The sequence below is a fragment of the Sinohyriopsis cumingii genome, chromosome 17, assembly GCF_028554795.1.
Source record: "Sinohyriopsis cumingii isolate HCF-2022 chromosome 17, ASM2855479v2, whole genome shotgun sequence".
NCBI lineage: Eukaryota > Metazoa > Mollusca > Bivalvia > Unionida > Unionidae > Sinohyriopsis > Sinohyriopsis cumingii.
Genome location: NC_142977.1, coordinates 51,274,372 through 51,302,318, shown reverse-complemented (window position 1 = coordinate 51,302,318; position 27,947 = coordinate 51,274,372). Strand labels below are relative to the sequence as shown.

The window sequence follows — 27,947 nt, the reverse complement described above, 5'->3', positions numbered from 1 at the left end:
TACTATGGATCCTTCTTTATTTGCAGAAAAAAATATGCTTGCATGAAATAAACACGGACACAATCAAACAATAATTTATAAAATGTATACATAAAATATACAGACAAGTGTAGGTTAATATACGCAAGTAATAACAATAAACTCGCAAATTGACAAGAAAAGATTAAACGTGTTTAAATAGATCGTCGTAGTTCATGAATGAGCTAACCATATGGACCATGTATTTCTAGAGACAATTATAAATGAAACCTATATCAATCAGCTTATAGTCTACAACTTTCAACAACACAATATCTTTCAAAATCTGCATAAAAGTCACTTGGTTTTGCCAAAGTGACTTAATATCAGATGATTATGTGAGAATGATATGAATTTAAAGAGAGACATAAGGTTTCTTATTAAAGACCTCTATCTCTGAGAAATCTCTGCTCTAATTTTGATGAAAACTTTACAACTTGGCCTTCTAAAATGGAATTTATATTCTACAAAACATAAGTCTAGAATATCAATAATATCTCAAGATGTGTTTCTCTCATTTTGGACAAATAAAATTAAGATAATTTGTTTTAAAATAATCTCTGCTTCTGATACTAAATTCCAGTTACTTCACATTGCATCTTTCTCGGCATATAATAATAACAATAATAATAATGATAATTCATGTGAGTGTGAGTGTGATTTGGATTTTTAACGTAACTTTAACAATTTTTCAGTTATATCGCTACGATGTCTGCAGTGTGGCAGTTTATAGTTATGTCTAGCACTGGGGCTTCATGCGGAAGATATTTGTTTTAAATGATGTTTGTTTGAAAGTAATCTCTGCTTCTGATACTAAATTCCAGTTACTTCACATCGCATCTTTCTCGGCATTTAATATTATTATTATTAATATTATTATTATTATTATTATTATTATTATTATTATTATTATTATTAATTCATGTGTGTGTGAGTATCATTTCGATTTTTAACGTACCTTTAAAAAATTTTTCAGTTATATCGCTACGATGTCTGCAGTGTGGCAGTTTATAGTGATGTCTAGCACTGGGGCGACATGCGGAAGACATGTTGAATGATGTCCCACCAGTCACATTATCCTGACACCAGATCGACCAGTCCTAACACCAACCTCTCAATGCTGAGCGCCTAGCGAGGTAGCTGTTAGTACCATTTTGTAAGTCTTTGGTATGACTAGGCCGGGGTTTGAACCCACGACTTCCCGCATCCGAGGTGGACGCCGTAACCACTAGGCCATCGGAGCGGTTAAATATTAATAACAATAATAATAATAATAATAAGAAGAAGAAGAAGAAGAAGAAGAAGAAGAATTATAATAATAAGAAAAAATATTGATGTAAAATATACTATTTCAGTAGTGATTGTGACGTTTGAAGAGAAATATTAGCAAACGAGAAGCACATGACGAAAAGGCAATTGGATTGTTCAACAAAGACAAGTGGACAATAACCTCGAACATAAATGACCGGTGATCACAATTGCGGAAATGAAATAAACAAATACCACTACAAGCAGCTGGAAGTCACGTGGAATTGACAAAATAGCAAAACCTTGACATACAATTCTAACATTAACCCACAACGAAATCTGTAAAGAGATCAATGTCCTAATAAACCATCCAGAAGTAACACCAAAATGGCTTACCATTACAATCACTTAGGTCCGCCCAGAAAATGAAAACACAGAAAAAGCAAAAACAAATATCGACCCATTACCTGTCTCTCAGCAACCCTCAAACTAATAACTTGCTGACAGACATTCACACAGCAAAACACTTTTCATCTTCAGAACAAAAAGAATGCTGCAGTGGATCATTCGGCTGTAAAGACCAGCTTCTGATAAATACGATGATGTTGAGGAAATGAGATCAGAAAGAAAACCTACAGGCACAGTATGTTTAGATTATAGGGAAGCCTTGCACAGTCTTCTTCACTCCGGGATCATCGAAAGTCTAAAGATATATAAGCTAGAACCAACACCGTTAACTTGCAAGGAAATAATAATGCAAATGTGGACAAATCGAACTTAGTCAATCATACTGAAAGGACGTCCAGATGTGACTATTTTAGGATCAAATATGGATAGTCCAGGGTGACTCATTCTCAGCACTTCTGTTCTATCCTGGCATTAGATTACGAAGCACCCTGTTGGACGAAACAGAATGTTTTAAAACAGTTTATAAGAAGACCATTTCCGTCTAATTTATATGGACGGCTTGAAACATTTTGCGACATATTATGTCCAGCTTGAAACTGTCCACACTGTTTCAAAATTCGCAACGGCTATAGGAAGGGAATTTTGTATTAAAATATGAAAAGGTTATATTTAAACGAAGAAAACTAACAGAATCACAAATCAACAAACTTGACACAAACATAATTATGAAAGACCATGCAAACATAAAGCATTATACACGTATTTTGAAATAACCCTAGGAGATGGAATCCATCAAGAGTCTAAAAAATACACCACCAGAAAGAGTAATACAGGTGAGCAAGATTTGTTCAAGGAAGCGACCTTAATGCTGCAAATAAGATCACAATAAGTAGGTAACTCTGTCCTTGTTGTGACATAAAATTTCAAGGTCAGAAACTGGACCAAATTTCACACATAGAAACTTTGAACAGAAACACAAGAAAATTCTTAATAATGTACTCTGTTCACAATCCCGAAGCTGACGTACATAGTCTGTGCAACCCAAGGCCAGAAGGAGAAACGGGTTTCATTCAAATTGAAAACGCTTACAAAGGAACAAGTACTCTCCAACTTTACCTTCAGAAAAAGATAATAAACTTCTCTAAGCTGTTTTCAAAGATTAATAATCTTAGTGTAAAGCCAGACGAAGTCACTTTAGCAACATTATGCATTTGTACCTTTCATGCCATAGACATAACATTAGACCTTTTGAAAAAAACTTGCAACTATGAAAATAAACGCTTGTGTGTTCATACCTTTTAATTACATATGCAGCAAGTATACTTTTCATATTATAAGTAGCCATACCAATGCATAAACATGCACTAATCATTATGAACATATAAACATGTGAATCACTTTCAAAATTATTTGATTGTGGACTGTGCGAATAAGCTATGTACGAAGCCTAATATTCAACACACCTATAAATCCATAGCTGGTAATTTTTATGACCTCTTAAACATGAAAACATAACCAGAATATATAGTGTTTTTCTAAGTGTATGAAAGCATAGGGGTTTGACGCCTCTATCATAACTGGATATGTACAAAACATAATTTCATTTTGCTAATATCTGCAGAGTTTTTTGAAGCCATTGAGAAATCATAGTAAACAATAATAAATACATATATCGTTAATTACTGTACAATTCAGGTTTTATTGATACGTCTAAAGAAGATACAACGCCGAATACAAAAGAAACACAATAATACTAATAGTACACAGGGACGAGTTGGAAGGAATCACCCCTGGTTTGTGTTTCACACTTGTAATGACATATTTGGTAAATATCCCTTTTATATAAAAGGTCACCATACCAATGCATAAACACGAAATATGAATTATGAACATATATACATACTTGTGAACCATTTTGAAACTTTTCATTGAGGGCAATGCAGGACATTCAATACATTTATGAGTCGGTATTTGATCATTTGTATGAACTGTTGAACAAGAAACAATAACATAATGTATAACAGTGTAAGAAAACATTGGGCATTGACAATTATAATGTCACTGTCATAACTGGATAAGCGCAAACATAATTTCCTTTTGCTAATATCTGTAGAGTTACATGACGCCATAGATGCATCATAGTAAACTGAAATAAATACACCGTGACTTATTGAACAATTCACTAAATTTCCTTGATACGACGAGCTACGACCAAAAGCCGAATACAAATCAAACCCATTTGTACTACCATTAGATGTGGATGGGTTGGGAGATCGTTAGATTTGGATTTCTCTCTGGATAAATGGTGGATGGGTTGGGAGATCGTTAGATTTGGATTTCTCTCTGGATAAATGGTGGATGGGTTGGGAGATCGTTAGATTTGGATTTCTCTCTGGATAAATGGTGGATGGGTTGGGAGATCGTTAGATTCACCGGTGGATTTCTCTCTGGATAAATGATTTGCCGCTTGTTTGTCGCACGAAAATAAAAATGTATGAAAATGTTATCATGTTACGCTACAGTTTCAAGGTAATAAATTGAAAACAAGGTATTTAGACAAAGAATACTCATAGAAGAGAGGCACTGTATCTGTTAAGTGGAACATTCTTTTGTACACTTTGGCTGAATTTGTTCTTCAATCATATTTAAGGTTGTGGCCATAGGATTATTGCTTGATTTTTCCTGTGCACTAAGCTTCAATTCGGTCAATCCAAACTGGAACGAAATGTCCACCTCACGTTGGACCTTGCTCGGATTCGGAATACGGACGATCAATCCTCCTAATAATTTGCACTCTGGGTCAGTCGTAAATGCTGGACTCTTTTCTTTGGTGTAGTATACATCAAGTTGCATTTCCTTTTGGAAATAAGCCACCGTAACATATGTTTTATTAATAGATAATCCATTCTTAACTTCTGAATCTGCTTGCAAAATAACATCAAACACATCCTTACATCTTAATCCCGTATCTGATTGAAATTTTTTCTCCTCTGGATGTGTTCCCTCGATGAACTTCGGACTCATCCTTAAGCCATATGTAAACCGAAGAACTCTGGACTCGATGATCTGTGGCAGTCTGCCAAACAGTACCGCACCTTTTGCAATGGTTATTGATGCATCTTTAGGAATGATGATCTTTATCTTTCTATCATGGAAAGCCTCACGGATAACATCTTGCACAAATGGTGACTCAGAGAAACCACCTACCAAAAGAATCTGAGATACGTCCTTCACAGGGTCTTCGTCAAGTTTGCTTTTCATGTGCTCGATAATATTGTCAGTCGCTTGTCGGAACAGTTTTTCAACCAACGCCGATTTTATTGTTATGTCATCGTCATTCACATTCATTTCTTTGCTGTACTGTGACTCCCCAAGGCTTTCCATGAAACTTTTATGTAATACCTCTTGACAAGCTCTATTCAGTGTTGATGGAAGCTGAAACGGAAACTAAATAATCTTGCATCGATGGATAACAGAAAATGTAAAGATTCCTCTTTCTTTTTTCCTGAACTATTGTGGGGAAAGAAACGAGAGTTTAAAATGAGGACACTAAAATTAGCAGTTCATGAATTTGAATAGATAATGTAGGACCGAAAACAACATGAACGTATTCCTAATTACCTTTGAACTTGTAAGTTGTAAGTGTAAAGACGTTTTTATTGGAATGAAAAGTCCGACTAATATGATATGTTTCTAACATTAGCAGCATTATTACGATACAATACAATACTCAAGAAAACAAAGAAACGAATACAAAACAGTCCTAAAATTCATGCGGTGCATTTACCTTAATAATCATGTTCTTTCCCCGGTTAAAAGTTCGCTTTTCTGCCTCAAAATCGTTGAATAGATCTAAGTAGTGATGTCTATAGTTTGTCATGAATTTTTGCATCACAGGACCCCCCACAATGCTGATTAACAGATTCCTGAAAGCACTGTCCACCAATGTACCTCCCCACGGGCCTCCGCTTGGTTTTGATAATTCTTTCAGTCTTCCATCATCAAGTTTTTCATGAACAGTCATGTCAGCTGTGCCACCTGAAAAGGATATAAAGAGATATTTTACATTAGTACATATGATACGACATTATTCGAAATACTTCTTAGTTTTCTGTAGCAAGTTCTGTATATAGATACTAAAGCTTACATCAGTTTTAGATAGATTCATATCAGCAGCGTCATTAGGACGTTTGTGCCTTTTCTCGTTTGTATTATTATTTTCTGGGTCACAGCCTCTATCCCCCATGGCTTGTGCTCAACTTAGCAAGCATGTCACATACTATGAGCAACCATACATTATTAATTCACTACACAGCAGTACTGCCTCATTGGATAATCAAGCTGTATATACGATGCTGATATAGTCCAGTAGGTACAGATAACAATCAAAACGGTTTCATTTAGGGTGCATAAAACTCAGGGAGAAACGAGTTATTTGATTTAATCAAGCAATGTATTAATGCTCGGCATATCTAACTCAAAGCGAAATTAATGCAATGTGTATCTGTACCGACAAGAACTAAAATCTGTTTTGCTAATATCGCAAAATATCTCAGATATTTCTAATGGTGGTCACAAATATCTGGTAGACCTAAACATACTATTTCATGACTATATATGCTTGCACTACACTAGACCATAAATGGATATGCATAACGTAAATGAGTAATTACAAGTTGCGTATTTTTCGATATTTTCTTTTTAAGGGGAAGGTGAGCGCGTATGTTTTCCATATTTTTTGAATACTTTAAATAAGACATTGTGATCTTACTGTATTAAAACAGACAATGGGCGTGAAAGTTAAATAGTATCAAACACAAAATTGCTAGTTCAAATCCCTCTACCGAAGAAACAGTTTTACTTTAATAAGTTGGTATACTACCGAGTCTAAGATGGTCAAAAATGAAAATAAAAGTCAGATCCCTGTAACTGACATGAACTGCACTCATCAGCTAGGGCATAAGAAACTTCATATATAATAGCTTACAATTAGTGAAGTGCCGTTAATCTCAGAGAACAAATTCAAAAGCCCAGGTTGCACGGATAAATCTATTTTTCTATTGAAGTATTACCGTGGAATATAAAGCATAAAACGTCTCAGATTGACTCTGAAAATATTTATAAGGTTGTGTTAATCAATCAAATTAATGACATGCAAAAGATGTAGCAATTGTTGTTTCGGTTGAACGCATCACACAGATGTATCAAAGAGGAATAAAAAATGTTGTATGCATTGTCAGAGACATTTTGCGAATATACTTATACATTCATTAACTTAGAAATGATTGTAAAACAGATCTGAAATGTTTGCTGAAGCTTATGAGCAGAACAAGATAAAGAAAAATTCTATAATATTGTACGACAACAAAATGAAGGCCACAACGTTTAGTAAATCAACTACCACAGCTGATGCGAGCGAGGAGAGATAAACAACTCCTTGTTCTGGTGGTATTAGCAGCGAATGTTCTAGCTGTACTGATGATGATATCCAACAGCAAATTAATTAATGTTTTGGTGTATTAAAATAAGAATGGAATCAGAACTCACTAATATTCAGTATATATATTAAATGTGGTAAAATGATGCAGAAAAGGAGCAATGCAAGTACCAAAAACAATTCTCAGAAGCTGTTACTAAAAGCAGCGAAACGAAATATACTGAGGAACTTTACAAACGCTTCAAGATATTTGATTTTATTAGATACAAATGCAAAAGTTTGGTCATATTCGAGTTGTTACAGTTCTCATAGATGGGTCATTTGAATTACTTTGGGCTGATAGTAAGTTAGAATTTATTGTATCCACGTTTGCAGATGAATTTACATCTATGTTTGCAACATTTGATCAAGATTCCGAAAAGATCGAGCCTTCTAAATTGTGAAAACATGATTTTACATTTCGAATTACCATAAAATTTCATGCAGAAGAGGAGATAAAAAAGCGGCGTCTAGTATTAACATTCAACAAGATTCACAAAATGGGGGAAACTTGTAAACCCCTCTAAGCAATCGTGCCTTTCCAATAAAATAAACGTTGCAATATATATATATATATATATATATATATATATATATATATATATATATATATATATATATATATATATATATATATATAAATTCAATAATAATAGTAATGGTGTATGCCTTGGAACATTGGAACACTTTGGCGGAACATGTCATTATGAATATTGTGAAACATATGTGTTGGTGTTACATACTAGCTCCGGTGTTAAACTATGCCCTAATTGCGACATTTTAGCCAAATCAAACAACAAATTTTGCTGACTATGTTGATCAGTTCGTGAATATTATCACGCGCAACGTCAGAGATTGGCATTAACATATGTAACCGCCCAAACAACCGAAACTGATGCTGAAATAAATGAAACAGATGCAAAATTAAACGGAATAATATATAGGATTGAAGCAATTGGTGTTTCTGATTACGGCAGTGTTCAAAATTAAAACGAGTTATTGATGAACTTTATAAATCTAAGAAGGCTTTACATTATATAAGCATGACAACTGTGCATCAGCTAAAACGAATCGCACACCAGCAAGGAATGCGAATACCAATTGGTATGCAAAAAAAATAAATTATCCTTAAATTAGTATGACCCATAGTTGCACTGGATTAAGATAATAAATCAGAGGTTGCTAATGCAACAGCAACAACAACAACTGAGACAATTTGCAGCAGAGCGTAATATACGAATATCAAGAGGTACACGAAAAGCAGACATACATGCATTATTAGACGCGCTTGAAAAAAAACTGTCGTTGTAATGAGGATTAATAAAATCGTCGTCTGGAAAAACGTGCTTGCATCTGCGGTTCCGACCAAGGCTGCTGAGTAAATGTATGAAAAATCACATTAACTACCTGAAATTAAACTTCATACGGTAGTAACGAATTAGACATGATTGTTACACTCGATAACATTCGTGAGGTTTATGTTACCACTCATTGCATGACTTGTAAAAGAGCTTATAGAGCTACCTTTGAAAAGGTTCGCTACAATTGTCACATCACTATGCGTGTACAGAGGAGCTGCACACAACGCATGTAATCTACAAATGAGAATTTACTCAAACAAAACAGACGACTCTGGTGACCCAGTGGTTAAAGAGTCCTCCTCGGATGCAGGAGGTTGTGGATTCGAACCCCGGCTGAGTCATACAAAAGACTTATAAAACTGGTACTGCCTCGCTAAATGGCAATCATAACCACGCAGGTTATAAAGCACTACAGGGATGATTGTTTTCTTTGAGCGTATGCGTGTGATTTAGAGTTTTAACGTAGCTTTACCAATTTTGCAGTCATCTTGTTACGATGTATGCAGCGTGGCCGTTTATAGTGATGTCTAGCACTGGGGCATCATGCCGCAGACATGTAGCATCATGTCCTGCCAGTCACATTATCCTGACGGCAGGCCGACCAGTCCTAACACTAACCTCTTAATGCTGAGCGCCAAGTGAGGCAGCTGTTAGTACCATTTTTATAAGTCTTTGGTATGACTCTGCCGGGGATCGAGCACGACCTCCCACATCCGAGGCGGACGCTCTAACCACTAGGCCACCGGAGTGGTCAGAGCCGGCCGTAAAACTATTTTCTGAGTAAATGTGACAGTCTTGTGTCGAAATGCATTAGCTTTATGGAATCCAAATGTGCGTGTAATTGTATTATCTGATGCTGCTGTGATTAATGGAAGACGTGCTACACATTAGTGCGATCGCTCAAAAGTGCGAGCATTCCGAGATCTCATTAACATTTCCTGGGCGTACTGATGACAAATGACTGTTCCGCGATTGTGCGATTGAATCGTTCCACAATAGCTTGGTCATGATGTATATTAACATGTTCAACACGAACTCGCACAGGACGTTTTGACAACAGTGCAGCAACTGATCCGAGAAATATTGTATCAGGATCAAATTGTATCAATCGTGGCCATGTTAATTCTGAACGTGCATAAATGCGTTAGAGTGGATCAGCAAAACTTGAACATCTTGTGACGTCAATGGCTCATCTTCTTTGTATCTGCTAGCAACATCAACACATGTTACCGCGTACTTGTATCTGTGTACCATCATGTGGAAAAAGATGTAAGATCAACCTCACGAACCTCATTTAGTGCTTGGACATCAAATCAAACACGTGAAATAGTTATTGGCACTGGTAGGTAAATTTGCCACAACCCTTGTTCGGCCAACCATGCTCACCATGCTCAATCAATCAAATGAATGACATTTTCTGGACTTGCTAGCTTTTCCACGACGGTTTTATCTCTCCAATACCCAAGAAGGCTGTAAAACATATTTGATAATGCCCGGTTTTTATGTATTTTGTTTGTTTGCATCCATACAAGTTACATTTAATGAATGGACTTTGTCCACCATCCAAAATAATCTTGGCCTTCATACCTCCATGTACCAGATCCACGTCGGCGCGTTCATGTGCATTATATATCGTTTGACGCCTTATAAGCCAGGTCGTTTCGGCAATATGTGTTTCACAGGGACTTGGTTGTTAAAATCAAGCCGTTTTTCAAGCCATGTATCAGGCTCAAACTAGTTGTGTCCAGGAATATATTTTTCACCAGAATATTTGCTTCGAGGTGTTCCTGATACCTTTATTAATACAGCGATCTCAACGCCAACGTTTTTGTTTAAAATAGTCGCGGTGCTTGAGACGTGTTTGAGTCCACAATACGAAGTTACAATAAACGAACATTTCTAAGCTCCACTGTCAAGTTGAAAGGCGCTGTCGCAATGAATATGGCTGAAATCTCTGAAAATAGTGGCATCAGAGACTCTGGTGTGCCGTTTGCTTATATCAAAAAGAGTATGATGACGATAATAATGCCAAACAATTCACGGATTGACAAATAGCTGGAGCGCCCGCACATCCCCCATAGTATGTTCATTTACAGCATACTTAATCATAACCGCTGAAACAAAGATAATAGCTGATGATAATAAAATAAAATCTGGTCAAATTATTTTTGCCGATGGAAATGGTTTGATAAAACTAAATCTAGCATCTTAACAACGCTCGAGTCTGGATCATATTTATTTATTTCATTCGGTTATTATATTGGATGGAGTCAGTTAACAGTATTGATACATAATAAGCCTGGTCCACGAGTAGTAGTAATACGTATCATTGACAGCTAAGGATGAAATTCAGTTCCAAGCATTGCACATCTATACAGCTGGGTAATTAACTGTTTTTGGTGTTTTTGTTTAAGATCGGATTTATTGTATAAGTAATATAATCTGACCGTGGTGATACGGTTGGGGGGTTTACCGATTAGACAAATTGGCAGCAGATGCTAAAATGATGATACTTTTGAACCACTTGTCCACGAATATATGCGTCAGAGTGGTATTAACAAACTCTCGTTAACACTCGACTTTATTTATGTTATGTGTCAAATAGACATTAATATTTAGTTCCTAGTGTGGATTGCTCCTGATACGTTGATAATTTTCTAATATGTTATCGATCAAATCACATGCATAAAATTGAAAGACAACTACAACAAAATATAAAGAAGATTCAAATTTGGCCAGTACTAACGGATTAATAAGGTTTACATTAATAAGGTTTACATTAAACATTTTACGTTAATCATTTTACATTAATAATTTTACATTAAGAAGGTTGACATTAATAATTTTACATTATTTAGGCTTACATTAATAATTTTACATTAATAGTTGTACATTAATATTTTTTAAAGCAATAAGGTTCTTGTTAATAAGGTTTAAAATGATCTTGTTCATAAAATCATATCAAACGTTCATTGGAACACATGTAATGTTCTGGGAAGGTAAACGCTTTTAGTGCAGACTATGAATTATTTAAATACAACCATATCTGAATCATCATCATCATTCTAAGACGAGTATTTGTATTGCATGCAATGTTCTTGTTTTGTGTGTGTAATAAGAGAGAGATAGAGAGGGGGTGAGAGAGAGAGAGTGTTTATGTGTGTATTGGATTTGGGAGTGCTCCTAAGCAACCCTAATACAAATTCAACAGATCAGCTTTAATGAAGTCAGAATCATGAACATAACAATAGCTTGACAAGTCTAGCATTTCATTTATTATTTCCATTTTTCTTGCGGCAGTAAGTGTCAACAAAAAAAATAGCAGAAAAAAGATTCTTTTGATGACGCAATCATTTACTGATGACAACTGCTAATCTACTAAAAGAAACTGGTAGGGTTTATATAACACTTGAACTGTACTAAAGATTTCAAATATGGTTGGGGTGACTTCTGAAGAAACAAACGATCAAATATTATAAGGCAATTTTATACCTTTGGAACGGCAATAGCCTCTGTGTTCTATATACGTAATAACATTCACTCCATTCCGTGACACCATGTATAGCGTCACGGAAAATCTCTCTCATGAACCACACACTAAAATTTCAACAGTGTTAGTGGGATTTTTTTAAAATATTTTCATGGATGGTGTGTGCGTGATTTGGATTTCTAACGTATCTTTAACAAGTTTTCAGTCATATCACTACTATGTCAACAGGCCGAGTGGTCTAAAGCGCTCTCCGTTACGGATCACTGCCATCTCACCTCTGTCTGCGGCGGTTCGAGTCTAGGATTCAGCCAATGTGGGTATGTGAGAAAGCTTGCCAGTAGCTTCTCGTGGGTCGGTGGTTCTTTCCGGGGTTTTCCCGGGTTCTTCCTCCACCATTAATACTGGCCGCCATGTATAGCCTATCGTGTGCTGAAAAATGGCGTTAAGCCCCAAAACAACAAACAAACAAACAACAAACTATGTCAGCAGTGTGGCAGTTTGTAGTGATGACTAGCACTGAGGCATCATGCGGCAGACATGTAGCATGATGTCACACCCAGTCACATTATCCCGACACGAACAGTCCTATTACTAACCTCTTATTGCTGAGCGCGTAGTGAGGCAGCTGTTAGTATCATTGTTTTAAGTCTTTGGTATGACTCGGCCGGGGTTTTAACCCGCGACTTCCCGCATCCGATTTGGACGTTCTAACCACTACCCACCGGAGCGGTTTTTCATGGATGGAAATGCCTTATAGAAATATATTCCTGATACGTATTTTACTTTATTTTTTTAGCACAGCTGACCAGTCTAAAACTCGGAATGATTACATGCACCTCGGATAGATACAATCGGCTTCACGCTTGATTGGGGTTTTACTTTTATTTTATTTTCCAAATATTTAAGTATTTTAATCGCCTATGTACACAAATACGTCTTCACGGACTTTGTAACTGAAATTCTTAACCTGACCATGATTTATAAATGAAGAAAATAGTGTGTGTGTGTACGTGTGTGTGTGTGTGTGTTTGTGTGTGATTTGTATTTTTATCATAGCTTTAACAATGTTTCAGTCATATCGCTACGATATCTGCAGTGTTGCAGTTTATAATGATGTTTAGCACCGGGGCATCATGCCTCAGACACATAGCATGATGTCCCACCCAGTCACATTATCCTAACACTAACCTCTTAATGCTGAGGGCCAAGTGAGGCAGCTATTAGTACCATTGTTATAAGTCTTTGGTATGACTCGGCCGGGCTTCGAACCGCGACTTTCCGCATCTGAGGCGGATACAAAATACATAGGCATGAGAGCTTGTAGAAATGTTTCAGAACTCAAAATAATTTATCATAAAAGGCATAATAGCTTATTCGAATATTTTACTCGACAGGAATTTTACAAGATCACACAAGACAACAAAAACAGAGGTAAAGAACATCATAAAGAAAAAGATACATTAGCTCAGGATTACCGTGATATGAATTTATTGTTGCTGTCTTCTTGCGTTTATTGCGGCATAAACTGTTAGTTGCCTATCGGTGTTACTTCCTGTCTGATGAGTCAACTAACAATGTAAACCCTCCCAACAAACACAAACCCGAGAATAGTAAACAATATTAAAGCCTTAAAATATTAATGCCAATAATAGGTGTCAGTTATCCTTTACCTATCACTGAATTTTGCTTTTAAAGTAGTTCCCTCTCGCCTTCTTTGCATCAATAGTCGTTATGGATTCTCAAAATCCGCGATGAAATATTTCCTTTAAAGATGTTATGTAATTACCATTCAGAAACTTTCACAAAAGCTTATCCTTCTAGTTTTAATCGTATATTTGATTAAACAAATATTTAAAACATAAGATTCACAGCAAAGTAAATATCTTTATTAAAAATGATACTTCCACCCGCTGGTGACCCACCACCACCCAAATGCATTACTAACATTGAAACTATTTGTGGAATTAACCAGAAAAGTGTTGCACGATTTTTAGATGTTCACACTTACCCCCTAAATCAACCACCATGTACCGGGTTCCTACTGGTGCTGTAGAAAACGGAAGCAGCTCCTCTTTGCCCTCGTAAGTACCTACAGGAACACATTGGCAATAAAATGACGCTGCTTCGGGCTCCAGAGCGAACTCCAATTTTTCTGTCTTTATTCCTGCCTACAAAAAAGAACGATCCAGAGCAACATACACGTACTCCACTTGCTTTAAACAAGTGAACCAAACTGACCTACGATTGCTCACCTTGCTGACACATGCCGGCAAGACGAATCTTGGTGCAGATGACCCTGAAATTCGTGATATTAATGTATATATTTCTTCCAATGCTTTTGATTTTGTAATGGAAAAAGAAGATTGATGCAATGTTTTGGCTTTCTTGGATTCATTTTCTCATGGAACAGCAGCACAATCTGCGCAAAAAATACATCCATTTATGCAAAGATGCTCTCTGTCATAACTGGTCAGGTTCTGATGATCGGTTTGTTTTTACGAACTGAAGTCGTCTTCAAGATAGTAAGCTCTGTAATAAAGTATCATTCGGAGCTAATAGAGTATCATTCAGGGTGAAGAATGTCAACGGCCTTCATTTCAAACATATTACCGTCGCAAGTTATGCAACACTTTTAATCATTTCCTGAGAAGAAAATCATGTAACAGTTTTTCCTATTTAAATACAGGCGACCATCATTTATACAAAATCGAAAGCCTTTTATGCAGAGATGCTTTATTTTCAAATTTTGTCTAAATCCGTTGTGCAGTTTTGAGATGCCACTTAAATCATTTTTCTCTTCTCTTGGTAAAAAACGATGGCATCAACATCATTTGCAAACAAAATTGAAAATCTTCTGTTCAAAAAGATTTTAGTCAAATGTTGTTGAGTTGTGAGAAGTATCTTAAAAATCTTTAAAGTTTTAGTAACTGAGAGCACATTTATAGCATCTAAGTATTTTTGTATACACTTAAAAGCCTTGTTTGCCAGGATGCTTCATCTTCCCTTTGGTTAAATTATGTTGAAAGTATTTTGCAAGCTTGAAAATCCTAATACCAAAATTTTCCACGCCATATTTGTTGGTGCTTTCCTGGAACTCCTCACACATACATATTAATGAACACACAATGGACAACGCAATATGGGCGCAGGTCATACTATAAGGTTGTTTGGGCTTATTGCCTGGTGTTCTACAAATGGTGAAGTATAATTGAATTATATTAGCAATTATTTTCTGTTGTGGGTCCTTTATGACATTTTAAATGCAACATAATTATGCATTTTACAAAACTATTATACAAATATTTTTTATTCAGACTGTTCATTTTTAAATATATTGCATATAATAAAGACACCGATAAAGCTTATATTCTACTTCTATGATTTTTATGTGTCACGATAATTTCATCCACTTGATTTTAATTTTACCGACTATAGTAGTTGTTATATTGCACGTTGTATCTAGAATAGTTGCACAGACTTTTAGTATCTATGCGAGTATCAGCGTAAGAAACGTTCACTCTACGATGTATTATAGGCTGCACCGTTTCACATTCTATATAAGGGATGCCCTGCCTAATAAACACATCATTACTTTAACAGTGGACTTAGTTTGAAATTTGTAACGTATGAAGGAATTAAATAATCCTTAGCTAGACTAATTTTGCCACGTAAATCGCTAGTTCAAACAAACAAACAAGCAGGAAACAAACACAAACAACATGTTAAAATCTACCTGAATAGCGGCTTCCCTCATGAAATTCTTGGCAGCATCGTTCCAGATAGCAGGAACTGTGAGTACCCAGAAGATCTTTTCCTCCCCAACTTCTATTCCACGATCTTTCAAAAGCTTCATAAGATGGTCCTTCAAACATTCGATGGAGAGCGCAAATATATCAAGGGCTAGCATGTCCTTTCCAGTCTCATCATATATCTTCGATGATTTCGTAAGGCTCTGAAATGATTTGTGCAAATATATTAAAGTATATCACTGAATCAACTTGCTTGAAAGTGATTCTTCATGGTCCGAAGTTACTCCCACCAGTTTTTCGTGAAGAGGCCCGGTGTCATTAATTATACAATGATTTATAATGGTGTCTGCATTAAGCATACTTCGATTTGGAGATATGTATATGTTTATAATGGATTTAGCAGCACATCAACACATTCTGATTATCACGTGCCATGAATACAACAGATATTTTAAATATTAAAGTTAAAAAATTGCTACGAAGATAAAACTTTTAAAGTGAAAGAAAATAAACTTGCACTCCTATAAAAGCTGCTACAAAAGGCAAAGAGGTAAAAATTCTTCAAAAGATAAACCAGATAAAGTGAATCATCCCGGTAAAATAAATTCTTAGTTGTTCTGTTATGGTATCATCCTCGCTCTTTCAATAACATTTACAGGTATATGCCAAGGCGGCAATGTTAAAGTATAATCATTCCATATTGGATGAGAATGTCATGATTCTGCATAATTAATGGATTGTCCAATGCAATGTTCTGTTTTGCTGCTTTCGGTGTGTATAGTGGATCCGGTAAAGAAGATCGAAATTATTAATGATATGGCATTTGTCGTTGCAGAATAAAATGACAGCAGTATTTGGTAACTTTCTCAAGATGGTATTATTGTGGTGTAACAACGGCAGATTCAACCCGATCTCCATCATTAGAAACGTCTGTATTCGCGTAAATACGGCCAGGAAATGTGCCATGTTTTACACTGAATTTTATAAAAAGAAAACCCAAGCGACAACGGTAGAGGAGCGTTTGTTTTGGCAAAATATTAATATCGAAGGTTTAAATAATCAGGGTGACAACTGGAAGACTGGGACTGTTGCAGGTTTTTGCCAGGTTATTTTCTCAGCTTTCTTATTTGCGCCAAATTATATACCAAACTATGTAATTCTATTTAATATAATCTAGATTAGATAAATTAGACTATAAGCGAATACTATATTTATTTTTTATTTTGCGTTAAATGTTAATATCAATTTGTAAATTAACTATATAATATTATTTTATATGTCTTGTTTCCCGTGTTACATATATGTACACGTGTGCTAAGAATAGCATGACTTCTTAAAAAGACACTAATTTGTATTTATTAATATTGAAATATCTCGGTGTAAGAGAAATTAATATTGCAGCATTGGCAATGTGCCATCGCCACTATGGCGATATCACCTCTTCCTCTTGACTTCCCAATTTTCTACTAAAAACTATACTGGTCCTTGGAAACATTTCCATATTGGAAATTTGTTTACTCTCTCTCCCTTCCGTAAATAACACGTATAATTACTAATGAGTCACAGTTTTCGTCAGCAATCTAGGAATGTTGATAAGCCAAAAACAAAATTTCAGAAGGAGAACAAGTAGACTTAAAGCTTATCTGCTTATTCAAACAAGTACATATATATATATATATATATATATATATATATATATATATATATATATATATATATATATATATATATATATATATATATATATATATATATATATATATATGAACCATTCAAATTATTACTGCCTCGGTTTATTTAGATATCCATCCCTATTCCGCATTCATCGTCGTTCACAGCCTATGCCAAATAGGCTATCAAAATTATATCTGTACCAGTCGGAAGGGGAGAATATCTGGATGAAATATGCAATTTATTTTAAACTTTTGATTTCGGCTGATGAAAATCGTATACATAGTACATAAGAACTGAAACGTAGCCATATCCGAATTTGGCTTACGCACCCGTGGTTGGTCTTGAATATCAGGTACAAAACCCCCAAAATAGAGATTTTACGGTATTGCTGCCAAACTGGATACAACAGCCTCTAAAGGATGAACTCAAAACCATAGAAATGTCACATACATTAATTACTGTAACATATTGGATTTAATTGTGCCTTGATGGTACACCTGAAATATTTTATTACAATATCCCAACAATTGTCGTACTTCGTCTTGCAAAGATATGGCTTACACAACGAAAGTTATATATATATATATATATATATATATATATATATATATATATATATATATATATATATATATATATATAGAACACTACAAGATGAAGAAAAAAATAAAGCTGTTAAAATTCTGTACAAATTGTTTCCAAACATAAATCTAAAATTACAGTCTTTAAAGTAGAATGTGATTTGCTTTCAATATAACCTGCATTCGCTCAAAACGATTGTCTCAAGTAGGACATGGTAGCATTTTTTTTTAAATTTAGTTCAGTCAAGTTTACAATTTGTAGAAGATAAAGGAACAATGAATGTAAAATAATAATATTTTGATGCTATCATTTGTTGGGATATTTTTATTCAAGGCAAATGTCATCTTAAAATGTTCAAATTATTTTGTCAGTGATACACTGGAGTTGTACTAATTACTCTTACCAAGGCACATGGATATCACTACAGGTTTTTTATTTTAAATGATGCAAAAATGATGTGGTAGCTATACATTTGACAATTTAGTTTACTTAACTAATTTCCAGTATAGTTTTAATCTTTCGCAAATGAACTTTATACTGAATAAGGCCATTAAGGTATTAAGCACATGTATGAATGTTAGTTTAGTGGAAAGACCTTTTCATCCTGCAGCTGCATCTTGAATTTTCTGAAGAAGTAGTAAAGATGATTCCTTTTTTGAATACAAAGTTCCTTATATCTTTGCTCTGCTTCAAAGCCGAATGGATACGCATCTCGTTCTTTTTTCTCATCCAACAAAAGGCTGGTTGGAGTTTTCAAAGAGATAAGGTTCCTTCTCCCACTGTTCCATGATTGTGGTGAATCTATCTTTGTTGGGTCCTTTTTATATTTATCATACAAGTGGAAGGCGTAGCCAGAATATGACGTCCCGAAATCTATGGCAACAACAATCGAATCATCTCGTACTTGTCCCTGGTAAGCCATCCTTAAAAAATAAAGATAAACGATAAGACAAAGTCAGTATTATACAACACCAGGACCTAATGTCTTTCAATAACGATAAAATCAGATAGCATTGAGTGATACAGAATAAGGGGAAAGACATTGAATGGAATTACTTTAAAAAGAGAACGTTAAATGGTCTTTAGAACAATACGATTACTGCTGATTAAAACATAGGCTGGACTTTACCTCTTTTATAGGACAATTATGGTTAGGCAAAGCAAATACCAAAATTATATCAGATTATCAGGTCCAACAGTTTCTGCATTTTTGTTGCTTAAGATCAAAGCTGAATATTTAATACGTGTAGGATATTTTCTTTTCATTTGTAAATACAGTTAATATTTCATGGCATGGTAAAAAGTAATGTGACATTGTAGCGAGTGGAGATTTTGCGAGTCCTGCACGCTAACACCTTTACCACCTGGGCTACTAACATGTTTGGTACTACAAAATGAAATACACCCGGTTTTTACGCAGAAAAAGAAAATTTTCTTCTTATTATGTTTTATTATGTACTAAACTTCCTCCAGAATTACCGCTCCGTGGCCTAGTGGTTAGAACGTCCGCCTCGGATGCGGGAGGTCGTGGGTTCGATCCCCAGCTGAGTCATACCAAAGACTTACAAAAATGGTACTAACAGCTGCCTCGCTTTGACGCTCAGCATTAAGAGGTTAGTGTTAGGACTGGTCGGTTTGGTGTCAGGATAATGTGACTGGGTGGGACATCATGCTACATGTCTGCAGCATGATGCCCAGTGCTAGACCTCACTCTAAACTGCCACATTGCAGATATCGTAGCGATATGACTGAAAAATTGTTAAAGCTACGTTAAAAATCCAAATCACATCACATCACATGCTCCAGAATTGAGGTTAAGAAGATTAAATTCACTCCTCTGTACAACACCCCACACCTTTTTGTTAATTCAATTCGATTACGTAAGCTGATCATATAAATATAAGTAACTTAAGAGAGCGGTAGGATTTATCTGATTGATTTAAATGTTTGAAATAGTTATTTTTTATTTATGTCAGTGAGTTTCGGTACCATATTTCCAACAGATTTAATAAAGAACCGCAGGTTGAATCTAACGTGCTTTACACGTAATCTCTATAATGGTTTTACATGTTTTGGATCAGACAATCTGGCATGTATTTAGCTATTCATCTGCTGGAAGTATCAAAGGATCTTTTTTCAATCCATATTAACGTCCTGGCAAGCATCATTATTTCATGCTTTGTCAACACGTTTAGGAACTGCTAATGTTTTTGTTAATGATTTCCAGCAGCATTTAGATGTGTGTAAGTAAATATGAGTCACATATCCGATAAGTTTTCAAAACAATCATATGCCAACTTTGATCATAAAGAACATGAAATGTTTACTAATCTGACTTATTTAATTTCCATATCATCCTTGAGCCTAGGGTGCTTTATTTCTTAAGTATTCTGGGAAACGGTCACTACCTTATACGTCATCACAAACTTCCCGAGAGAAAATATCAAGTAAAAGAGATGGATAACTACATCTAAATACTAGTAGGATCGCCTTGGAGGATGTAGACATGCCTACGAATTTTTAAAACAAAGTATTATATAGTATTTCCTCTTGATGATGTCCTTGCAACCTTATAGTATATTGTGACTGTTTAAGTCGTCAATTAAAATGAAGAATGTTATATTGGCTTGTCAAAATCGCATCCTTTGATTACAGTGCCCATAGGAAGGTACTGTGAGCAAAGTGTAATGGACTTATATTTGTTCACACAAACGGCTAATGCCTGTAAATCAGCGTGGAGACTGCACTGACTGTAAGGAGGTTTGTCCCTAATAACTAGTGGCGATTCTGCAACTGCATTCTCAGTATTATTTCCCAAGAAGTTCCATATTAAGGACTTCTTTTACATTAACTCAATTGTTTTCTGTAGAGAAAATAAATCGAGGAGACACATTCTTTAATGTGAGGATTTATTTCATCAATAATTGCCTTTAAACGTCGGTACTTCAATTATACTATTGCGTCAGACATATTTATCAGAGTAGTAGAAGTACGAGAATCGTGCTTAGGTCAGAAGACTTTTTCAAAATATTCTAGACTGCAAAGCTTACTATTGTTGTAAGATCGGAAGTATTTATAGGGCCTTTAATTAAACTCTCCTTAGTTTCAGGCATGCATTTCCAGCAGTTTCTCGCTCTTAGTGGGCTGGGCCTAGCTGGTGTCTAGTTAATGATGCTGGCTTCGTGTGCTACACTATTAATTTGACCACAGGAACTAGCGGATGACTGTTATGTTTAGTAAGTTTGTTCTATTCATTGAGTTTCTTATTTGTTTGTCATTTATTACATGGTTTAGCATATTCAGCTTGTTAGTGCTACTGGACAATAGTTGGACGCGTTATTATCGCCATGTATAGGTTAATGTGATGGTATCCCTACACGAAAATATAAAAACGATTGTAATGCACTGTACCAGATCTACCGTTTTAGAAGGGCATTACTTCATCTGTAACGACCACAAAGGAACTGAATATAAAACACCATACTAACGACCCTGAAATTCTAGTTGCTGCAAAACAATATCACTCAAGCAACCTAGACTAAATGAAAAGAATCGATAACTGAATAACTGCTTGCAGATTATTCAATTAAGCAATTCCCCGACATTAAGGCTGGCTTGAGGAGATGAAAGTATACGAAAAATATACCGTTGGGTACAAAATCAGTTTCACATTGCTTTCTGAATACCCTTAGGTTGAATAAATAAAAACAAAAAAGGAGATAACAAACATAAATCTTTTTAAAAAATCTGCAAAGATAACACTTTATGAGGAAAAGAGTTTTTGTAATTGGGGTCACGGTATTGTTTTAGTGGCTATGTTGGTTGAATGGTACCAGCATTGTTAGTAATAGTAGCAGCTGTAGTAGTGTTGTCAAATTACATGCCAAAAACTACGATTTACTTTTGAATATATATTTACCAACGTGCTCTTTTACCAACGTACCAACGTGCTCTTTAGCAATAATAGATGATTTTTTTTATGAACTAGCCCTATCTACTTGTCAATGTGAAGAATGTTCTAAATGTTTATTGATGATACTCGACACACCAGATCCCACTGGCGCTGAACTTCCTGGTTCAGTATTTCAAACTGTGTCAGGCAAAATAAGATTTAAAAAGATTATGTTATATGTCATTTGAGTTCCAACGGCTATGTATGCTATTGCAATAAAAGTACGTAAAGCAGATGTTAAATATTATCTTCCTATACATAGTAAGCGATTAAAAATAATTCACTTCACTATTATGACTATGAAGGAATTATATATATAGTTGAAAGAAACTCCAGACTCATCGATCCATCCAAACATACATACATACGAATTGGATTCCATGCCTTTGAGTAGAGGGAACATATTTAATATATCCTCCATGTAATTTTATACCAAGAGCAAAGATCAAACCTTTGTATGAAAATACAGGAATAGCATAAAATATAAATTAAAGCATTATGTTGTTTTGTTTACTAACTCAGTTGTAATTAAGATTATATATAAAGGTATTACTGAAATCGTTGTTGGTTTCTTATCTCTCCAACTTCTGACGAAACGACTAAGAACATACATTATGACATTTATAATTGTATTTATACCACAGTTGTGGACCATAAAATATATAAGAAATAAATACCACAACTTAACGTTCACACCGGAACTGGACTACATGGATTAAAGGATGATTTGGTACTATACTGTAAAGCCGATTTCGTTCGTTTACGATATAGTGATGTTCCCTTTGCGTCAACATATAAGCTATGTTAAGGGAATGCTCTATATGCTCTAATACAAAGTCTAAGTCCCTGATTGTGTATCTGATCAAGAATCTATATATATTTTCAAACTGACCACGTTACACAATCGAACTTTAGTCCAGCTGAGATCGTACTAAAGATCCATAAAAACCGGAGTAAGTCCTTCTAGTTTGCTCTCGGCTCTGATTTTCACTAATCTTAACAATATATCATATTTGTACCTTATATATCTAATAAGGAAATGCTAGTTAATGTCAAAAATAATATCTACAAATTTAATATCATGCACAATAGGGATACAATAAGAAAACCTTTATGAACACACGCCTTAAGAGTGATGTAGCATCACGGACTAAAATTGTAAACCATGATTAATTAGCCTAATGGCCAGTTGGTTTAAGATTAGTTATCACGATTAAATTGGCACATATTTAGCATCCTGTATTTATAGTCTTGGTGACTACACTGCTGATAGTAACTAAATTAGCAGCAGCAGTGGTAGAATCCCAATTGTAATATTAGTAATTCTAACAGTAGTAGTAGTGGTAGCATTAATGTCACATTATATGCCATACGAATGACTGACATTCAATATGCTAATGCATATCTTTCCTCGAGAGCAGATCAGTGATAAACCAGTTGATATCTACTTGTCTCCATGCGGCATGTTTAGATGTATCAGTTTACATGAGACCCTTAGACACACAAAATATGCATAGAGGAGACAAACATCATTATCTGTATAACATTCCAACTTCTGCGGCTCGCAACTGGTATAGTATTATAAACCGAGCATTGTAGTCTATTACATTTCGGTCCGATTTCCTAAGACTGTGGTTTTTGCTATTGCTGCAGCATTACGTAAAGCAGATCTTAAATTTTGTTTTCAGATTGATACAAGCGAATACAACTTATCCCCCTCACTATCATATTAACATAGGACAGGCAGGTATCAGGTCAAGAATCGTGCTAATACCCACTCAACCGCAGAAACGAAACGTTGATGTCAAAAAAGGAGCACATCAAGAGAACGATTGAGGTGCTTCCGATCTTCCAAGACCCTACACAATTTAGAAGTCATTCAGCACCTTCGACGGATTCCTCGCCATCTACTGATCCTGAACCATCCACTGATCCTGCACCAACAGGCACCGATGTCGCAAAAGACAAAGGGAAGAAAGGAAAGAACGCGACAACGTTAGCTGAGGCCACATTACCAGCAACAGATCCAAAGAATGAACTATATAAACTTATTGGAGCAAATTCACGGTCAATGTCGACATGGCAATGCCGACACTGGAGAACATCGACAGAGAAAACACTGCCCGGATCTTCATCCATGAATTTTAAGGACTTCACACGGATTCACAGTTGTCTGGAGTACTTACAGTTATCATTACGAGCGGTAGATATGGTTGCATCTTTCCCTGTTGTGAGACCCTCCAAGAACAAGGGCTAGTACACGTTACGTATTATTGACATGGTCGAAAAAGCCTGGACTCCTGTTAATAGATTTCCTACGTGAAAAACTATTGTGTCATTTAGCTCATGGGAGACCCAACCATTGGCAGAGGCGTGTGCACCAAACGATTCAGGTAGTTGAGGACTATCATGGGGATGCGATTTCGCATGAAGAAGGAATGCAACAGTACGATCACTACTCTGGCGACATTAATCGTTAGATGTCTTTCTTCACGCTCGGTAGCACAAAATATTACCTTGATGGGAATATTCCACGCAGTTGCCATCAACTACCTGCAGAGAAACTGAAAGATAGGATGATAAAATCTCTATAGCGGACGAGAATCTTATCCCTATGATTGTAGACCGACCCCACCTGTTACTCCAGGCTAAGTATGACATCCCCGAAGGATGCAAACTCAACTTTGTTACTGAGTGGCCAACGACCACATATCCCGCGAAGGTGACGCTAAGTCATTTCTGGTATAGTAAACGCAGCAACTTAATGCAGGTGCTTGGACATTACCTTTTTCGATAGGCGGCAATAGATATTTAGTTAACCCAGACCAACTAAATAAAACATCGAAAACAAGTTATACTGTCATAGTTTGACTTCGTTCCATATAATATAGAATATTATTATATGATCATTTTTTCTCCGTTAAGTTTACATTGTCAGAATCGTTCAATATTACCTGATACTGAACTCGCGCGCCAATGCACATATAGCATTCACGTGCATAACGGAACCACTTTCTATTGTAAAGAAACAATGGACGCAGACGCCAGCACTTTTGATTCGGAAACAAATATGTACACTCGCGTAAGAGGCGCATTACGTTGTGGTTGTTTAAATTTGTTTCTGAATGAACTAAAACAGATGTTTCGTAGACTGCCACATACCAGCTGCTTTGGCACATTCTGCGTTAAACTTGTTGGTACAATGTTTAGAAATTAGGCGAGCAACAGTATACAACAGAAGCAAGAAAGGTTCCTTACAAATAGCATACAAGTGACAATTCATATAATGTCTTCTTTAGCGGTTGATAAGAATGGCAAACAGTATGCTTATAGTTTTACATCCTGAATTTCCCCAAAAGTCCGAATTACATGAGCCATGTCATAGGTTCTCCGTTCTGATTACACATTTCGAAACTGTACTATAATTTCGATGATAAGTGCAAGTACATTCTCCTTACTGTACTCAAAATGAAATAAGCATTAAATTCCATAGCGTCTTTTTGATAATTGCAATTGAAAGACTTCATATTTTTTCCACATTATGATTTCAAACATTCTATGACAGAAACAGAAACACATTTGCAGATGTCAACACGCTTCTCACTTGCTTCTTCAATCCCATGTATTTCATGTGGAATTGTCGCATATAAATCTAGTCCATAATCACGAATTTTCGTAGAATCGAAAAAAATACCAAAATCTATTCATTCCAGATCAAATGGAAAAGCTGTTGCAATGCGCATTCATTCGCAATATGACTCCAAATTTCAATTTTAACTAGACACGCCATTTTTTCTTTTGAAAGTTATGTGGAGCGCGCGACTAAGATCAAATTTCTCTGGGCGGAGTTATGTGAGCAGTACTAATGTTGTTGTTGTGTAATGTATTTGTTGCGTGTAGTGTATTTTGTTAATATAATTAAGCATTAGGTAGAATTTTAAAAAATTAGCATATAATAAAAAGGTTCCTACATTTGTATGGGAAAATATGAACTCGTTTTGTCGGATAAATATACTTCACTCCCAAGGTCGTGCGGTATTTCCATTCGAAAATCTCGTTCATATTTTCCCATACAAATGCAGTAACCTATAAGTATTACCATTCCAGACGGTATGTTTGTCAATGCGTATTTAGGTAACATATTATGTCTGTTGCCATTTCTTGAAACTTAAAGGAAAACAATAAAAATAGTTTAAACCAAATTCTACTCTAAAATATTTAAACTGGTCAAGTGAGCTTTCACTTAGAGATTCAAATAACATTTATCTGAGAAAATCATGATCGAAGGCCTGTATAAAAATAAATCATCGATGGTACCATATTTCCATGATGTATTGTGTGTATTATCTAGGTCAACGAAAACTGTACTTCTATATTTCCCAAACCCAGTCTGAATTCTGAAGTTTTCAGTTTTCAAAACAATGTTGGATATTTTTTGCAGAAATGTCAGATCAGAGTCAGCTAGTTCTTGAAAGCACATCATCGAAATCCTGGCTATATCTAGGTAGTAAACTTGATAAAATCCACAGAAAGGCAAACTATTCCAACCAAAGTAAAGAGATATTCATGGTTGTTTAGGTAATGAACTGAAAAGCCAGTTCCGTTCGTCTGGGATAAGCATTGGTTCATTTACCTCAGCATACAGGATGTTCTAAAGCGGAAGTTCTAGATACAGTCTAAATCCCTGATTTTGCTTCAGATGAAGCATCTTACATTCCCGACTTACAAATCCACTTGTCAATGTGTGGACTTTCCTACAGTATTTGCTTACATAATATCATTCGACACTTAAAATAAGGTCAAATCAATATATGTATCAGAATGTTTGCACAATGGCTCGTAACTGGCTGAGTAGATTAAACAGTTTCGTATAAACTGTGTCAGGCTAGATAAAGTCACTAACGTGCTGTCGTGACCCTGATTTTGGCATAAGTATGTGAGTCACGAAGTCTAAGCATGATACATACTGTTGAAACATAGTAAAACCACACCCAAATTACAGTTGGAATTCTGCAACTGATGTAGAAATGACTTTTAAAACCTAACTAAAAACTATATTTTTAAGCTGAATACAGCAGTTAATGCACAGGATATTAGACTGTCAAGAAATCATTGCAAAAAATCTAAACGTTGACGACGACGACATAGTCGCCGGAACAATGACATCTATATATGTCTCACTTCAAATGCGAAACAATATAATATAATATAATATAATATAATATAATATAATATAATATAATATAATATAATATAATATAATGTAATGTAATGTAATATAATATAATATAATATAATATAATATAATATTAGTGTTATAATATAATATAATATAATATAATATAATATAATATAATATAATATAATATAATATAATGCAATGTAATATAATATAATATAATATAATATAATATAATATAGTGTAGTGTAGCGTAGCATGGCATGGCATGGCATGGCATAACATAGCATGGCATGGCATGGCATGGCATAGCATAGCATAGCATAGCATAGCATAGCATAGCATAGTATAGTATAGTATAGTATAGTATAGTATAGTATAGTATAGTATAGTACAATATAATATATTATCTCTAATCATTATGCTTTCCTTGTAAATGTTATACCTTAGTTATATATAAGCTAAGCATTCGGTAAAAGAAAAGTACAGTTACTCGCTTTTACCCGCTGTAGACAACAACACAAGATCATTTAACACTTGGTTGTACCTATGTAACGCACACACAAGATATGTACATCCACTGGGACACAAATATCGCAATAATAACATTAAATTTCATATTTGTATTTCATCTATTAGATACCTACCTTATTTCAACAATTTCTCGAATTCTAATTCCTGCTATTGACTGCCATTTTTACTGAACTCTATCGTACGTCTTCTGACGAGGATATACTAGCATGCCCTATTTATTTAGATAACAATTTTATATGTCGTAAATAGACTTCACAGTTGACACATTTTATCTCA

The 27,947-nt window shown here is 35.2% G+C and overlaps 1 protein-coding gene across 1 annotated transcript; it reads right to left on the bottom strand.

Moving 5' to 3' along the window:
* LOC149778687 (heat shock 70 kDa protein 12A-like) lies at positions 1-27,873 on the bottom strand. The gene is made up of 6 exons (XM_089939503.1): positions 27,785-27,873; positions 18,602-18,929; positions 15,735-15,953; positions 14,010-14,169; positions 5,462-5,712; positions 1-5,109 (listed from the first exon to the last, which is right to left on the bottom strand). Exons 2-6 carry the CDS (start codon positions 18,926-18,928, stop codon positions 4,267-4,269), a joined length of 1,800 nt encoding a protein of 599 aa, XP_089795629.1. The 5' UTR covers position 18,929; positions 27,785-27,873; the 3' UTR covers positions 1-4,266.
* Positions 27,874-27,947: the final 74 nt, after the last annotated feature.